The sequence below is a fragment of the Castor canadensis genome, chromosome 13 (assembly GCF_047511655.1).
Source record: "Castor canadensis chromosome 13, mCasCan1.hap1v2, whole genome shotgun sequence".
Taxonomy (NCBI): domain Eukaryota; kingdom Metazoa; phylum Chordata; class Mammalia; order Rodentia; family Castoridae; genus Castor; species Castor canadensis.
Window position 1 is genome coordinate 105,514,445 of NC_133398.1, and position 17,664 is coordinate 105,532,108.

The following is a 17,664-nucleotide window of genomic DNA, read 5'->3' on the forward strand; positions in this document are numbered from 1 at the left end:
TTAATTGGATTATTGTTCTTTTGCTTTTAGGCTTTTAAAAAAGTTATTTGTATATTCTGGATATTAATTCCTTATCCATTTAATAGCTGGTAAAGATATTCTCCCATTCTGTGTATTGTTTCTTGATTCTGGTAACTGTTTCTTTTGGTGTACAGAAACTTTTAAATTTGATGCAGTCTCATTTGTTCATTTTTGTTCTTATATCCTAAGCAATTGGAGTCCTATTCTGAAAATAATGAACTATGCCTAGATCTTCCAGAGTTTTGCTATAGTTTCAAAGTTTTAGGTTTTACATTGAGATCTTTGACCCATATGGAGTTGATTTTTGTATAGGATGAGAGATAGGGATCTAGTTTCAGTCTTCTGCATGTAGATAACCAGTTTCCCAGCACCATTTGAAGACAAATGTATATTGTGTATATATTTTTTGGCTTCTTTGTCAAAGATCAGGTGGCAGTAAGTGTGTGATTTTATTTCTGGGTCTTCTAGTTTGCTCTGTTGATCTTCATGTCTGTTTTTGTGCCAGTGCCATTCTGTTTTTGTTACTATGGCTAGGTAGTATAATTTGAAGTCTGGTATTGTGATACCTCCACTGGTACTCTTTTTTGCTCAGAATTACTTTTGTTTTTCAGGAACTTTTATTCTTCCATATGAAGGAGGTCTTTCATTTCCTTGGTTAAGTTTATACCTAGGTTCCTTTCTTTTCTTTCTTTTTTTTTTTTTGAGGATATTGTGAATGAAACTGTTTTCCTGATTTCTTTCTCATCCTGTTCATTGTTGGTTTATAGAAAAGTCATTGATTTTTGTATGTTCATCAGATATAGGAGTTTATTTGATAGAATCTTTCATGTCTTCTAAGTATAGGATCATGTTATTTGCAAATAGGGAGAATTTGACTTCTTACTTCCTTATTTGACTTCTAATTTGTGTTTTGATTTTTTTTTCCTTTGGCAGTACTGGGGTTTGAACTCAGGGTCTTATGCTTACTAGGCAGGTGCTCTACCACTTGAGCTACTGCACCAGTCCCTTATTTGACTTCTTACTCCCTTTATTTCTTTCTTTTGCCTTATTGCTCTGACTAGGAATTCCAGTACTATATTGAAAAGAGTAGGAAGAGTGGATGTCCTTGTCTTCTTCCTGATTTTGGAGGAAATGATCTCAATTTTTCCCTACTTAGTATGATGTTGGCTGTAAGTTTCTTATATACAGCCTTTGTTATGTTGAGGTACCTTTCTTCTATCCCTAGTTTCTTCAGAACTTTTATCATGAAAGGATGTTGAATTCGTCAAAGGTTTTTTCTGCATCAATTGAGATGATCATGTGATATTTGTCCTTGATTCTGTTTGTATGTTGTATTACGTTTCTTGATTTGCATATATTGAGTCATCCTGGCATCCTTGCAATGAAACCAATTTGAACATGGTGTATTGTCTTTTTAATGTGTTGAGAATTTGGTTTGCAAGTATTTATTGAGAATTTTTGTATCTATAGTCATTAAAGAAATTGTTCTACAATTTTCTCTTTTTTTTGTTCTGCCCTTGTCCAGTTTTGGAATGAGTATAATACTGGCTTAATAGAATGAGCTTGGTAGTGTTCCTTCCCTTTCTATTTCATGGAAACGTTTGAGAAGTATTGGTCTTAGTTCTTCTTTAAAGTTCTGGTTGAATTTGGAAGTGAATCCATTGGGTCCTGAATTTTCCTTATTGGGAGACTATTACTGCTTCAATCTTATTGTGCTATAGATCTACTTAAATGTTTTATACCCTCTTGGTTCAATTTTGGTAGGGCAAGTGCATCTAAAAATTTATCCATTTCTTCTAGATTTTCCAGTTTGTGTGAATGTAGGTTTTTCAAGGTATTCCTTCAGGATCCTCTGGATTTTATTGGTATTTATTATAATGACCCCTTTTTATTACTAATTTTATTAATTTGAATCTTTCCTCTTTTCTTTTAGCCAGATTGGCTGAGGGTTTATTAATCTTTTATCTTTTCAAAGATCCAACTTTTTGTTTCTTTGATTCTTTGTAGTCTGCTTTGGTTTCTATGTCACTAATTTTTACTCTAAACTTTATTATAATTTCTCTCCATCTGCTTATTCAAGGTATAGCTTGTTCTTGTTTTTCAAGAAGCTTGAGGTACATCATTAGACTATTTATTTGAGATCTCTTTTTTTTTAAATTAAGGCACTTTTAGAACTGCCTTTACTGTATCCCAGAGGTTCTGAAATAATGTTTTCATTTTCATTAGATTCTAAGAATTTTTGGATTTCCCCCCTTATTTCTTTAATGAACAACATTGTGTTGTTCGGTGTAAATGTGTTTAAATATTTTCTGTAAGTGTTTTTTTTTTGGCTATTGAGTTCTAATTTTATTCTGTTTTGGTCTAATAGGATACAGGGAGTTGTTTCAATTTTTTTTAAATTGGCTGAGACTTGCTTTGTGTATTAAGGTCTATTTTGGAGAAAGTTCCATGGGCTGCTGAAAAGAATGTGCAGCTTGTGTATGAAATACTCTGTAGATGTCTGTTTAGTCCATTTGGTCTACATTTAATTCGGAAGTTTCTTTGTTCATTTTTTGTCTAGATGACCTATCTATTGGTGATAGTGTAGTACTGAAGTCTCACATTATCATTGTATAGAAGTCTATCCATGATTTTCAGTTCAGTAGTGTTTGTTTTATGAAGTTGGGTGCACTGATTTGACACATATGTTAACAATTGTTATTTCCTCTTAATAGATTCTTCCCTTTATTAATATGAAGTGACCTTCTTGGACTACTTTATCAGATATGAGTATAGCTATTCATGCCTGCTTTTGGGATCCATTTGCTGTACCTTATTAACATGTACTATTTTATACTTTTATGTATCCATTAATAAATAAATTAATAAATTTTAAAATATTTATTCTTACAGTATTATGAAGGATGAAGAAGACATATGTGTTGCTATAAGCCCTCAGGAGTATAACTTGCCTCTGTGACATTGGTACTGGTACTCACATACTCGAAATGTAGCGTTGGTGATAACCACATAACTCTGAGAAAGTAGTCCTGTGTATACATAAAACTGCAAAGGGAGTGGTTGTTACAGTTTATACAATTCTGTAACCACATAACTCTTCAATGTGCATCATGGCAGTCACATGAATCTTCCACACTGGTTGTGATTTTAGCATAAATCATTCCCAAACTCTGTGATGTTGATTCTGGTCACCCTGTGATGCTGGTTGTATTCTTTTAGCTCTGTTACACCTTATGTAGTGATCGTGTAACTATGACACTGATCTGTGGCTTAGATGTACCTTGTGCCTCCTGGGTTCATGTGGTGGAAACTTGGTCTCTAGTATAAGGATGTTGAGGAACTTTCAGAAATGGAGCCTTTTGAGGGGTCATCAAGACATTTGGGGGATCAAGAGATTAAAGTAGTTCTCACAAGAGGATTCTTATAAAAGAGCAAGACTGGCCCCTCTCCAGCCTCTCTCTAGCTTCCTGTGTCATCATGTGCTCTCTCCCTCACATGCTCCCATGGGGATGCTGTCCGCCATGTGTCAACCCAACCAAGAAGCTCTCACCAGAGACTGAATCAATAGGGCCACCCAATCTTGGACTTTCATCCTCTGAAACTGTGAGCTAAATAAATTTCTAGTTTTAAAAAATGATCCAGCCTCAGGAATTTCATTACAGTAACAAGAAATGGACTAAAACAGTTGGTCATGATGTAATTCACACGAACCTGCCATCGTGGTGGGGGTAGTCATTTCACGACGCTGCAGGGTTAGGTGCAGAATTTTGACAATACTGTGGCAGTTGCACACATAACTTCACTGTGTTGGTACTGTGTGCACATAATAATGTGCTGGTGATCGTGGTCACACCGTTCTGTGAGGGCTCCAGTGCAGACAGACCTCTGTCCTCTTATGTAACAGTGATATTGTCCTGGCGTCCACATGTTTCTGCGGCATTGTTGACAGTATTCAGAGCACCCTGTGATGGATGGGTATAGGGGACATGCTGCAACCCCAGCATCTGGAGGTAGAGGCAGGGGGATGGTGAGTCTAAGGTCAACCTGGGCTAATAGTGAGACCCCGTCTCAAAAGACAAAACAAACAACTCTCCCAAACAACAACAACAGCAACAAAAACCAAACAGATGCCCTGTGACACTGTTGGAGGAATTGACATAGTATCGTCGTGGTGGTGGTGGTGTTCACATAATTCAGTGACACTGTCCAGTGGTCACATTGCTATGACCTTGGAGACAAAAGGTCTCTGTTGACCTTTGTATCTGTAGACTCCATGATGGTGCATTCATGTAACTCTATGGTGTGGGTGGTGCTCACATAACTGTGACGTTGGCTATGTGTACAGGACACCACACTTCTGCAAAGTTTGCCATGGTGTTCACATAACTTGGCAGCACCTGTATGGGACTGACATCACTGTACTGGTGGCACTGTTCACCTAGCATGGCAACAGTGCTATGCACACCTGTGTGATGTTGTGGTGGATGATACTCACATGGCTTTGCTGGAGATACTCACGCAACTTAGTGATACTGATTGTGACACGTCACACTGTGAAATTGGTCGTGTATGTGATATTTGTATATTTCTGTGGTATTTGTGGTAATGTTCACATAACACTGTGATATCGTACACGATATCTACCAAAGAATTATCTCTGATGGTGATTATGTTCCTTTAACTACAGCAGTGACATCTGTATTTATGTAAATCTGTGACATTGGCAGTGCAACACTGCGGGCAGTAGGCACATAACTTTGTGACATTATTCGTGGTATTCACAGAACTGTGAAGCTGATGGAAGAGGTATCCATGTCCTCTGAGATTTTGGTCATGGTATTCGCCTGTCTCTGAGATGGTGCTGTTTGTGGTATACACACAACTCTGCATCTATGATGGTTGCATTAATGCAACTCTAGTGTTATTCTCACTCTGTGAGAGCATTCATGGTTGACTTAGCACTGTGAGAGTGGTGGATGTGACACTTAAATAGCTATATTTAATAGTAATGGCAGTCATATGTTCACATGACCCTGAAACACTGGTGGAGGTTAATTCACATATTCTGTGGCTTTTGTTGTGGTGTTCACATAATCCTCTGTGTTTTTCATCGTATTGACATCCTTGTGGAACATTTGTGGTGCTACTCATGTATCTGCTGATGATGGTGATGGTGTTATTCATGAAACTCTGCCTTGGTTATGGTATTTCTGTAACTCTGTTATGGGTGACAGTGGATTTGTCACTAACGTGACACTGCAGGTGATGGTGGTGGTGTTCATGTAGGTCTGCGACAGGTCAGAATATTCACATAACTTAGATGTACTGGTTGTTGTGGTTCTTACAGAGCTCTGCAACCAACAGTGCTGGTGATATTTGCATACCTCTGTGGCTGTAGTCACGGTATTAACGTATGTGTACATGGCACTCACACAACTCTGTGGTGGGCTGTGCTGTTCACATAAGTCTGTGACATTGGTCATGAGTTTCACATAGCTCTGCAATGTGGGTGTGCTATTTGCATAATTCTGTGACTTTGATGCTGGTGTTTATTATGACACTGGCCCTGTTATTTGCAGAAACTAGTGGTGTTACGTGTTGTAATCACACTCTGCGTGACGTATCTCTGTGGCATTGGCCATGGAAGTCACATGCCTGGGGTGGTGGTGGTGGTATTCAAATAACTGTGATATTGTGGTGGTGCAATGGTGGGAGGAGTAGTCACACTTTAGGGCTGTAGAGAATTAGACTCAGAGAAGTGTGACTTTAAAGTCATATAACAAGAGATGGCAGAGCCAGGCTCAAGTTCAGGTTTTTTAATAACTCAAATATAGACTGTTTTATAACATACTGTGAGGTTGGTTTGCTAAGTCTAAACTGAAAGGCATTTGTGTAAGCCATCTGTACTTTCAAACTCCCCAAGGGCTTAAGAACATAAATGCTGTATCTAGTATTTAGTTAGGCCCATATATCTACATATGCATTTTCATGTATGAAACTGATCAAAATTTAGCTGTACGTTGAAATATATAAATTTGAACTCAAAATAATTTATGGCAAATAATGGAGAAGAGGACTTTCTGGTAAACCAAAGTAACCCATAATTTATTCATATACTCAAAATATGTTTATTAGACAATGGAGTTTAACATTCATGAGACCATTGGTCATGCATTTTTTTCATTCCTTCTTTAACATTTTATGAAGCTTTGGAGGTCTTGTACAAAGCTAGATATTGGTGGTGGTGCAACGGTGGGGGGAATAGTCATAATATTGGGTGCCTGTGGCTCACACTTGTAACCCTAGCTTCTTGGAAGGCTGAGATTGGGAGGACTGAAGTTTCAGGACAGCCCAGGCAAAAGAAAATTGTGAGACCCCATCTCAGTGGAGAAAAATGTTGGGTGTGTTGACATGCACCTGTCGTCCTGAAGATTGTGGAAAGTTTAAAATAGAGGATCACAGTATAGGCCAGCTAGTCTGTGACAAAACCTAAGAACCTATCTGAAAAATAACCAGGGAATTAAGGGCTGTTGGGCATGGCTCTAGTGGTAGAACACCTGAGTAGCAAGCACAGGCTCTGAGTTACAGAGCTTTGTACCACAAAAAAAAAAAAAAAAAAAAAAAAAGCTTAGAATTATGATATTGGGACCAGGGTGGTAGTTTCATTGCAAATATGTGGTTAAATAACATTTAGTTAAGCATTTAAGATTTTACAGTGCATAAATTATACTTCAACAAAAGCTTTGAAAAAGGTACATCAAAAAAAATGACAATACTAGTATGTTTTAGAAAATTCAAGTGTAAACTGGTTGTGATGGTGCATACCTGTAATCCCAGCACTTGGGAGCTGAGGCAGGAGGATCAAGAGTTCAAGGCCAGCCTGGGTTACATAGCAAGACCTCTCTCAAAAAGAGGTCAACTGTAGTGCCAATCCTAAACACTTAGGATGTGAGGATATGAGATATGAGTTTTTTATGGATATGAGTTATTGCTTTAATAAAAGCAGAACTTGGAGTTAAAATGTGACTCAAGGACTATATACTGCCTCCCCAAATGCCCCCGCTGTAGTTAGGACTGTCTCTTCATCTCTGTTACAAGGCTTATGATTTCTGTTTCTTCCCTTGCAGTACTTGGGGTGCATTGAAGTCCTGCGCTCAATGAGGTCTCTTGACTTCAGTACAAGAACCCAGATTACCAGGTAAGACCCCTTGAAAGTGGACTTCCATGACTTTACCTTAGAAAGGAAAGACCTCAGAGGTTCACAACCTGGACATTTCCAGAAGAAAAGACTGCCTCTTTTGGTGTTGGAGACTGGGACGGAGAGTGTCTTAAGACATTAGTGCCCTAGTCCATCTTTGTGACATGCCAGTCAGGTCATCATGAAGGACGCTCAGGCTGCAAAATTTAATTTAATAACTGAGCTGCAGACAAATGCAGCAGACTCAGTGCTTATGTTTGTTTCTTTACCATAGGAAACGGTAATATGAGATTGGTATTTTAAAATTTACAGAACTGTGTTCTTTTTAAAAAAGAAAATCAAGATGTCAAGATATATATATTCATACACATACATATATACAACATATATATATACACACAAATACACACACATATACATTTATTCTCTGCTACTAACAAAATTCTAAACTTCTTAAGGGCCACCAGAATTAAGCACTGTTTTTATGAAATTTTACAGCTTAGTATCCTTTCTAGTAGGGTTTATACCATCAGAAAAATACCAATTTAGATCATCTCATAGGGCAGAATGAGGACAAAGTCTATGAAAGAAAGTGTTTCTGTAGCCAAGGAGTTCGTGTTGCTTTGGCAGTTGTGGAATTGCTTCATTGAACAATTACTTCAGAAAATACCTCTTGTGTACCTGATTCAAACCATTGTGCTGTGTGTCTTTGAGTTAGCAAGCTAGAATGTAAAGATGGCGCTTTGGGAGCGATCTTTGTGCTGGGATTGCAGCTCAGTGGTTGAGCACTTGCCAAGAAAGCAATTGTCTGCAGTAACGTACACGTTTCAGTCCTGTTCTGAGCGCTGTATAGTGCCTCTGCCTCCTCACTGAAGAAGCTCGTGGTCCAGAGCTGACGCTTCTCTTCTCCTAAAGCGACTCAAGACACATGGGGAGACTCTACCAACACTGCTGATCTATGCTAGGGAAGGAGTCCATCCCACATATTTGTAGAAAATGGTTTATGAAACTTCCAGAGCACTTAAAATCATTCATTCACCATACGCATGAAGAGGCACACAGGTGCACTGGAGTAGGAAGAACACTTGCCAGTGCGAGGGTGGCGGGGGGAGGTGATGAGAACCGTATGCACCTGTTTACGTACTTCTGCGTGGAAGCTGTTGCTTTAAAGAAATGAGAGTCGATTTTTACTGATTTCCTTTACAGATGCTGGAATTTGTGAGGTAGTTTCATGCCATTTAAATCCTTCCAATGTTTTTATTGAGATACGCTACTGGCTATGTACATACAACCTGCCAGGTAACATGGGATGTATACTTTGCCCAGCTTTCCAGTGTTGGGGAGAAAGATGTACATGAAAATGAATGGGAGGCACTTAAAGGACACAGACCAAATCTTGCCCCACTAGGGTGGTGATGGGTGGGGCAAGAGAATAAGCAAATAATTCTACTTTTCCCTTTGATGAAGATTTAATTCTTGGGGATCTCTGGTGTAGAACCCAAGCGCACAAAAGCAATAATAATATTGCAGAAGAAAGCTGGTGGGACAGACATTGGTGGGTTTGGACATTGGATGTCTTTGTCCAGCATTGTTCCATTTAGACTTGTGAAACAGTGAAGCAGCATAATGGAGCAGGTGGGACACTGTACGTCGACTTAGGACACTTGGTGCTGAATTCTGATTGCACCAGAATTGCCTTTTGTTTTACTAGACTTTTGAAAGCCATGTTTGCTTGTCTCTATGGTGCTTTCTGTCCCTTGGGTCATCTTTATCATGTGACGTGTTTCTTACCATAGTTAATTGCTGGAGAGCACTCAAAGGAAAGAATTTGACAAATCAACCTCTGAAGGAAGCCCTTTGCATCCGCTAGGAGACTGCTCCACAAATGTCTTGTGCATGTGGCACAGTGTGGAGCTTTTAAGGTCTCAGTTGTAATTAAGGGTGTAATCATAGTGTACTGATGTGCCGATGATATTCTTGGAATATTGTAGGGAAATTTAATGTTATGATTAAGCTATATGTTGGAGACACTAGGAAAATTTATTTCCAAAGGCACTCCAGCCATGCCTTTTATTTTAGAAATCCATTTTTATAAGCAAATAATCCCTACTTCTCTGTTTTAATGCATTTTGGATATAGTTTAAAAGTTACATCCAGATAGAATTTGGAGGCTCTGACAGCTGTACCATGTGTCTTTTTCAGGGTAGGTTTATATGCTGTTCCTAGCATCTGAGTTTAAATTTATTTTGGCCCTTTCATAAACACTGAGCATGGATTATTGGTTTCCTACTTAAAACATGACTTTAAAAATTACCTGCTGAACTTGCCATTGCTTAGGTGCTTAGTGCAGCTGTCAAATGATCCTACACCTAGGTCCAAGTGGCTTGGTGACTCATTCACTCCAATCACTGCCTGCTTGGTTGAGATGGGCTGGCTGGAGGGCCCAGCTCTGCCAGTTTACCTGTAAAATTGAGAATGACATTGATGGCATGTCTAGTCAGAAAAGTACCAGAATACATCCAGCTCAGTGGCTCTGAGGAACCAAACAGTTTCTGTAGCACAGTGCCTGGCAAAGAGGAAGTGCTGATGAGGTTTGCTAAGTCTCATTGCTACCTTGTGTTCAGCACAGTGGATACAGGACCCCAAACAAGTGTCCACAAGCAGCAGGGCAATCAAGGTAGTGATGATGGCAGCCCTTTGTAGCCATTGCTTCCCCAGGACCAGCTTGCACATGGAGACCACAGGAGAACCCAGCATTGTGTAAGGGTGCCCCATGGACAGAGATGTACTTCTGAGGTACAAGTAGATTCTGCAGAAGAAAATCACTTCCCGAAGGGTCACCATACCTAGCAGAGAACAAATCCTCTGAGCTGTCTCCTAAAAGTAGCTCTTGTCAAATATAGTTACAGAATGTGGCATATAATGTATCCCCTGCCTTCCATCTTTGTAGACTCAAAATATATATTGAATATTAAAGACTATATAGAAACCTTGCTATAGGGGCCAATGAAACTTAGCTGTTTTAATGTTTTCCAAACTTGCTCAACTGGCTGGCGGGTCCCCCTTACTTCCCTCCCCAACATTTGTGTCATATTTCAGCCTGCTGTGCAGCCCCCAAAGACCTGGAGGGAAGGAACTTGGGCTGGTGTCACCCTATGGGAGAGGAGTCCCCAAGTGAGGAGGACCCCGGCTCCCTAGAAGGAGGTCAGTCAGAGAACTCTTCTTTTATCTGAGTGGGGCCATTGGATTTCCATAGTGGCTACCACAGCTACAGAGGCTGGGCATCATCCTGGCCTTGAACGGGATTTCAGAGAACTGCATGGCACACCTCATGGATACCTTCCTGAGAATTCTTCTGTGACCCTCTCATCTCACACTGTAGGAAATTGGTGCTGAATTTCCTGCATGATGGCACTTGCCACATCATATAGCAAAGGCTCCAGGGAGGAGAATGTGCTCTGGAGTCTAAGCATGTGCAGTGCTCATGGAGTGGTCCTGCTCCCCTGGCCTGCAGAGCCCCTAGGGCTTGGAATCTCTGCTCAGGTTAGCCCTGCCTGGTTAAGCCCTGGACAGAGTCAAAAAGCCCCCATGTCCTTTGTCACTAGGCCATTGCAGCCTGACCTCCTCTTACCTTTACTTTGATTTCCTCATCTGTTTTTATTTTATGTATTATGTTAAACTCTGTCTATCATTGGAAGCTCCTTTAAGGCAGTTTTAGAACATGGAAGACTATGAATACATACACAATTAAATCTGGGGCACTCAGTGAGGTGGCCCTTCTCCAACAAAATTGCAAACATGCCTGTCTGTCTTCAACAAGAAATGCAAATGCATGACATGGATTTCTGGTTATAAATGATCCCAGATGACTTCCTGCACTGCTTGGATGCATGGGGTGGCTGTCCAGTTTGCTTCCACTCATGGTCAAGTGGACACAAGCACTCAGCAATGTGTGAAGTTGCTATACCTCCAAGGTGAGCAGCAGATAGATTCAGAACACATTGTCCAGGGCTGCACATAACCTGCTATTTCCAAACTGTAAGAGAGAATAACAGAATCTGTTTTTAAGTTCTTCCCTTATTTTAGTGGATCCAAAGACCCTTGTTTGACCTGGACTTATGCATGGGGCCACCAACCCAGGCCCTCGGATGGGCTTCATGTGTGGCACTGCACTTTGTATAAACAAATGTGAGGATTCTGCTTCAAATGGGAGGGTTCTGGAAATCTTCAGGAGTATGCATGAAATCACCATAGTCTAAAAGCCAGAATCACACGTCCTTGTTCAGTGTGTGCTCTGGGACCTTTGGAGACTTTCTCAGGGGTGTTGGAGTACATGTGCTGAAGTTCAGAGGGCTGTCACTACTCTTGGCATCCCCATAGTACTAAAGTCACAAGGTGGAGGCACAAGTGGACAAACAGACCAGCCACCGCAAATGAGTGGGCTGTAGGCTGTGCAGGGCAACTTTTCTGCTTAATGGTTTACCTGAGGTACTTGAGTTAGAAGGTAGGGATGTGACCAGTACTATTGGTCTGAAGGGGCTAAGAATTTGGTAAGTATGGGACTTTGAATTTGAGTGAATAGCAAGCCATCCCTGGTGATATGAAAAGGGGACATGTGTGAATCGAGGACATCCCTGAGAATCACAGCGCTGTGTGCATGGATGTGGTCTCTTGATACCTGCCTTGTGCATGGATGGTTTCATCTTCAGCAGAAGGAGAACCAGCCAGATCAGACTCAGAGCTTCTCACCACTCTGTCCACCTCTCTTTTTTTCCAAGAGTTGACCCGGAAAGCTCTGCTCTTGTTGCAAAAAAGTTCAAGGTAAAAACTTTCACCATGCAATCCTTTAGCTCCATTGAGCATTCCCATCCACGTGCATCCCACCCCAGCTTCCCTCCATTTATTGTCGTGTGTGTGAACATCTTCCCCCAGACTGAATGCTCACCCTGTTAAATTTTCTTTGAGTGAGGTTGAATCACGTTGACTCACAAGTTATTTGGGGACCGAAATGTTGCACTGTGTGGTTTTAAGAAAGACCACATTTAATAACAAGAGATTTGTGTTGCTCGTCAAGGATTTACTATCTTCAGGGTATCACCCTGGCTGGGGCAGGGGTGGTTGGAACAGAAAAAGGAATAGAGAAAGAAAGGTAGGAACCCTGGGAACCTCACATGTCCGGGGAATGCAGTGAAGGTCTAATGACACCTGCCCAGTTGAATGATGGCAATATCCAGGGCAGTGAGGCTCTGAGCATCTTTTGTTCACGTTTCATGGTAATTATTTCTTCTTGGAGAGTGGGTGGCATCATGAACTCTCCTAAATTGGCAGGAATTTGCTGTGAATGCTTTATGTTCATGAAGACATAATGAATGCAGGCTTAACCAAGTTACTGCAACTTACTCACTTTGGAAACACCAAGGAGGTAATTCTGAAGTGCCTGTCTTTGGGGACCTGCCACATAAAGCATGCTAAGGTGTACACTTTTACCCCTGGCCCATGCTATGGAAAATGAAGCTGATTTTGCTCTTGGGCTTCCTGAGATCTGAGAGGGAATCTTATCGGTAGATCTGATTTTTACAAATCAACTATTTGATCACTATATTTCACAATTTCTTTGTCACTACAAGATAAACAGTTCTCATGTTGATTTCAGTTAGATATGCCAGGGAAAGGAGCGAATCTATTTTTATAGTTTCTTTGTGGCTGATCGAGTCTCAGAATGAGGAAGGAAGAACGCCAGTATGAATCGCCTCTCTCCGCCTCCGTGCATTTGGATAGTGCAGAATGGCTGACTTAGAGTCTGAGTCTTCCAAGCTCATTCTAATTGTACTTGTTCTAAATGTGCTTTGAACTCAAGCTTCTTACAGCCCCCCAGAAGGGGTGAGGTTGGCAGGCTGGGGGAAGCTAGTGTTTTCACAGTTTATTATTCTTTTTAAAAAATCTGCGTGTATGCATCCTGCCTTTGGAACAAAACTCACTTCTACATTGTTACTTCAGTCTTAACACCAGCTAGAAAAATTTCAACCCTTGAGTCTCCTTTATGGGCATTTGCATGTAGGAATGTGCCCAGCACAGGAGTGTGGGGCAGGTCTATAGGGGACCAGGGGAGGAGCCCAGAGTCACAAGGCATTGGGACAAGCATCCATGGCAGACAAGAGAAAATTATTTTGGAGACCTGGAATTGGGTCCCTGGGGGCCAGGGTGAGTCTCGGAGTCTTCTCAGAGGAGGGAGCACCTAAACTGGGAATTTCTCCCCCAACCACATGGTATACTAGTGGAACAGGGCAGGAGGATGGCTTGGACTTGGGCTGGGCTCTCCAGCAAGACCCTCAGGGTATCTGGAACTGGAATGTGGGTAGGGTCACTCCTGGAAAGCCCTTCTGTGGCACTGCCTGTCCACCCTGGGTAGCAATTCTAATGTGCATCCAGGAGTAGGGGCCTGAGCCAGCTCCATGAAGGACCACAGGGCCAGTCTGCATCTGCGGCAGTTTGGCCTGAGCCTTGCTGAAGTTAAGATACCAGAAAAGCCCTGGGGGAGAAGGACACAGGCCCTGCCTCCTCCAGGCCTCATCCTGTTCTGCTCCCATATGCAGTACCTCAACTTTAATGCATGCAACTAGATTCATTTTTGTTTGTGAGGTTAAGCAAGATATCACTGTGGAAACATCTGGTACAGCTGTGGCAGAGGGTAGGGACCCACAAGGTATGTATGTGAGTTTTAATTTGCATCCCTCCTCCCTGCCCCCACTAGACCCTGAGCTGTGGGGTGAGGTTATTAGGGAGGCTATCTAGAGAGCTCCAGCAGGAATAGGTACAAAAAGCAGGGAGAGTAGTCACCAGGCCCTTCTGACAGGGCCTGCTGTAAGTTCCATCCTGGGGGGGTCCTTTTTAGGGAGCCAGAATCTGGGCTATCTGCCCATTGCTCTTTTCCCTCATGTAATGGACAATCCCAGTTGTTCAGTGCTACCCTGAACTGTCTGAGAAAGCTGGAGAAGCCACCATCAGAATGGCAGAGGCCCCACTTGAAGGAGCATGGCCATATTATTGAAGGGACTGTCCAGTGTCTCAGAGTGACTAGGGCTGCCAGGTGACAACACTGGCTGAAGCCACACAGTGCCAAAGTACTGGGCTCCCCATGTCTATCTCTCTGAATCGGTTTCTGGGTTGAGGCTCCTCTGACAGTTGTCTTGGTCCAGTCACTGGACAGCTAGCTCCTGCCTTTTCTGAGCAGGGCCTAGTGATGTTGGGTCACCAACTTCCTGATCTGGTGGGTGAGGTCAGGGATCCTGGGTACCAGCCCACACCTACCACATAGAGAAACAGGTGCTCCATCAACATGATCTAGCTCTCTAGGGTTGGCGTCCTTGTCCAAGGAATAGGAATGGAATCCTCACCCCACCTGCAGGCTTACTGAGAGATTTAGAAATGATACCTGCCAAGTGCTGGGGCTGCACCTGGCACATAGTAGGTGTTCAGCAATCCAGATAGGTTTATCATCATACATCTTAGTTTGCTATTCACCCTTCATAGAGTAATATCCATTGCTGACTGACAGAATTGTCATCATCTGAACCAACTTTATCCAGGATATTTTGTCTAACTGAAGAGAAGGATTGTTTTGATGTAACAAACTAAAGTTATTGAAAAATATTTGGGGATGGAGCATTCATTTTCACCTGCACCAGTATTACTTAGTGTGTCATTCTATGTCCCTCATGTGCTGATTACTAATAATGACAGTGAAATGAACAAGTGTGGAAGATGTGCCATGGTCCAGACACTGCACTGAGTACATCACCCATTCATTCAACAAATACTTCCTGAGCACATACTACATACGGCCAGTCACTGTTTAGATATTGAGCATAGAGTACAGAATAGGAATTTACCTTCTATTATGGGGAAAGAGAGAGAAAGAAAAATAAACATACAAGCATCTCCCTAAGTGGGATATTCAGGCAAATCATAGGAACTTGGCATTTTTGGAGATGAAAATGATCAAATGCCAGCAAATTTACATCATTCTACCTAGTAATTTCAGACAGTGATGAGGGATCATGTGGTCTTTTCTTAGTAACCCCAGTGCATCTTGGGGGTGAGGGGTCAGAGATCAAATTGTCCACATATCTAGGAGGGCACAGAGTTGAGTTTGAACCCAAGCAGTGTGAATCCAGAGTCCACGGCCACGAGAAGCCCAATAGAATATATTGCCCATGAGTAAGACATGATTCCTGGCCAACTCCACAAGGACCCCAGGCAGGTGGACACCATTTGGAGAAGGGAAATCAACTGTAAGTTACAAAACCATTGAAGGGCACTTCCTGACCGTGGGGGAATGACAATCTTATGCTAGGTGCGGTGAAGGCAACTAAAGGCACAGCCTGTGTGGGGCATCTGCCATTGGTAGCGTGAAGGGGGCAGGTCCACAGATAGAGAGGCTCAGCTCTGAGGGCAGTGTGGCCTCTGCAGATCTGCCCTGCCCCTTCCTTCTGGCTTCGTTCATCCCAAGAATGGCAGACACCCTCTTCCTGTGATCCAGCAACTCTGAGAGGAGGAAATGTAGCAAAACAAAAGTCTTCTTAATCAAGCACTTGTGGTGAATAGTCAACAGAAAGAATGAGGCTCTAACTACCATAGATAGCTAGGGATGGGGACACATGGATAGGTGGGGAGGGGTTGGGAAGACCATCTTCCTTTTCTCACCCAAAGATCTGAGTAAAGCAGCTTGACTTCCTGTCCTCTCCCACTAACTGGGAAACACAGACACCCTTCTTCCATTCTGTTCCTACCATGCAATTGCTGATTAACACACTGAGCCTGGTAGCCAGCTCTTCATTATTTTCTGGACAGCCAGCATGGAGCTCAGGTGCAAGCTGTGAAGCTGCCTCTAGCGGTGAGGACGGGTATTACCAAGGGCAGGGAAAACTTGAAAAGCTCCTTGTGGCTGTCCTGTGATTGATGGGTGGGCATGTGTGTGTGCATGGCAGACCCCTGGGTCTGGCATGAGTGAGGGCAGCCAGGTAAGCATAAGCTTGTAGGATGTCTGTCAAGGAAGAGCAAGTGGCAAGAACAGTTCAGATGTTACTGGGATTCAGAGAAAAGGGGATAAGATGGGCAGAGGCAGGAATTAGACATAGAACGTCTGAGTGTTTCAAAGCGCCTTTAGGATTTTGCAGAGCTTTACATGCAATGTCTTGGCACTTATTTAATTGTCTATTTATTGACTTCCTTGGCAGTTTATGAAGCTGGCCCCACCTCCTGGTGGAACACTCTAGTTGGTGGAACATTCCAGTTCAAGGCTGGGGAAATGACATCCTTTCATGGAGGTTCTGCTTCAGAAATGTGTTAGGCTTTGCCTCACTATGACAAAATACCTGAGATAATTATAAAGAGAAAATGTTTATATTGGCTCACAATTTTGGAGGTTTTAATCCAAGATTGGTTTGCTCCTTTCTTTGGGCTTGTAGCAAGGCAGCATATTATGGCAGAAGAATAGTGCAAAACCACTTGTATCATGAGCCAGGGAGCAAAAGAGGAAGAAGGTCTCACAGCCCAAATGACCTAAGGACCTCCCACAAGTCCCCTCCTCCTAAATATCCTCAGCACTACCCAATAGCACCAAACTGAGGACCAAACACATGGGCCTCTGGGGGATACTGAAGATCTAAATTGTAGCAGTGGTGCTGAGGTAAGGCCTGGGAGACCTCCGGCAGGATCCTGATCCATGATGATGACAATAAGGATCAAAGGATGTCCATCTTTTCCCTGCCACATGGTGCCAGAAGGAAAGACTTTGGTCTCCCCTGGAGTGTGAACCTCTAGGACCCCAGCAGGGTGGTTAGAGCAGGGTCACAGGGATGGTCTGTGTTCTGCAGGCTCTCTGATTGGGACTTGGTTCCCAAAGACTTGGTGCTCATGCACAGATCATCTCATTTTTAAAGCAGTAGCTGTCAAACTGGAGCTTACATCCAAATCACCTGGAGCACTTGTTACAACACAGATCCCACCGCTGCCTTTCTGATTTAGTAGGTCTGAGGTGGGGCATGAAAACTCGATTTCTAACAAGTTTTCAGGGGACAGGTTACTGCCTGTCCAGGTACCCCACTTTGAGAACCATTGTTCTAATGTTCTATTTTTAACTTTGAAACCATTTGCACCTGCCATCTATGAAGCCACAGCTTTGAAAAGAAGTCCTTTTATTTTTATTTCAACTGATCCCACTCATCCAGAAATTTTAAAAATGGAGAACATAGATGTCTTGGTGGCTGAGAATGGTTTAAATAGATTCCACACAGTGAATCGTGGCAGTCATTCCCATAGTCTCTGTAAGGACCATCTGTAAGGACCATCTGGCAGGGTGTGTATTTATGATCCTCATGCCAGAAGCACGTTTGTGTCACAGTGTACCTCTCTGACTGCTCCTTTTCTGTCTCTGAGCTCACTTA

General features: G+C 42.4%; 1 protein-coding gene across 7 annotated transcripts in view; it reads left to right on the forward strand.

The window, feature by feature from the left end:
* LOC109675955 (SHC-transforming protein 3) overlaps positions 1 to 17,664 on the forward strand; it is a 171,888-nt gene that overhangs the window by 57,774 nt on the left and 96,450 nt on the right. For all 7 annotated transcript variants that reach the window (XM_074052413.1, XM_074052414.1, XM_074052409.1 and 4 more), the window contains exon 2: positions 7,149 to 7,219. In XM_074052413.1, coding sequence (XP_073908514.1) covers positions 7,149 to 7,219 — 71 coding nt within the window. The remainder of the gene's footprint in view (positions 1 to 7,148; positions 7,220 to 17,664) is intronic.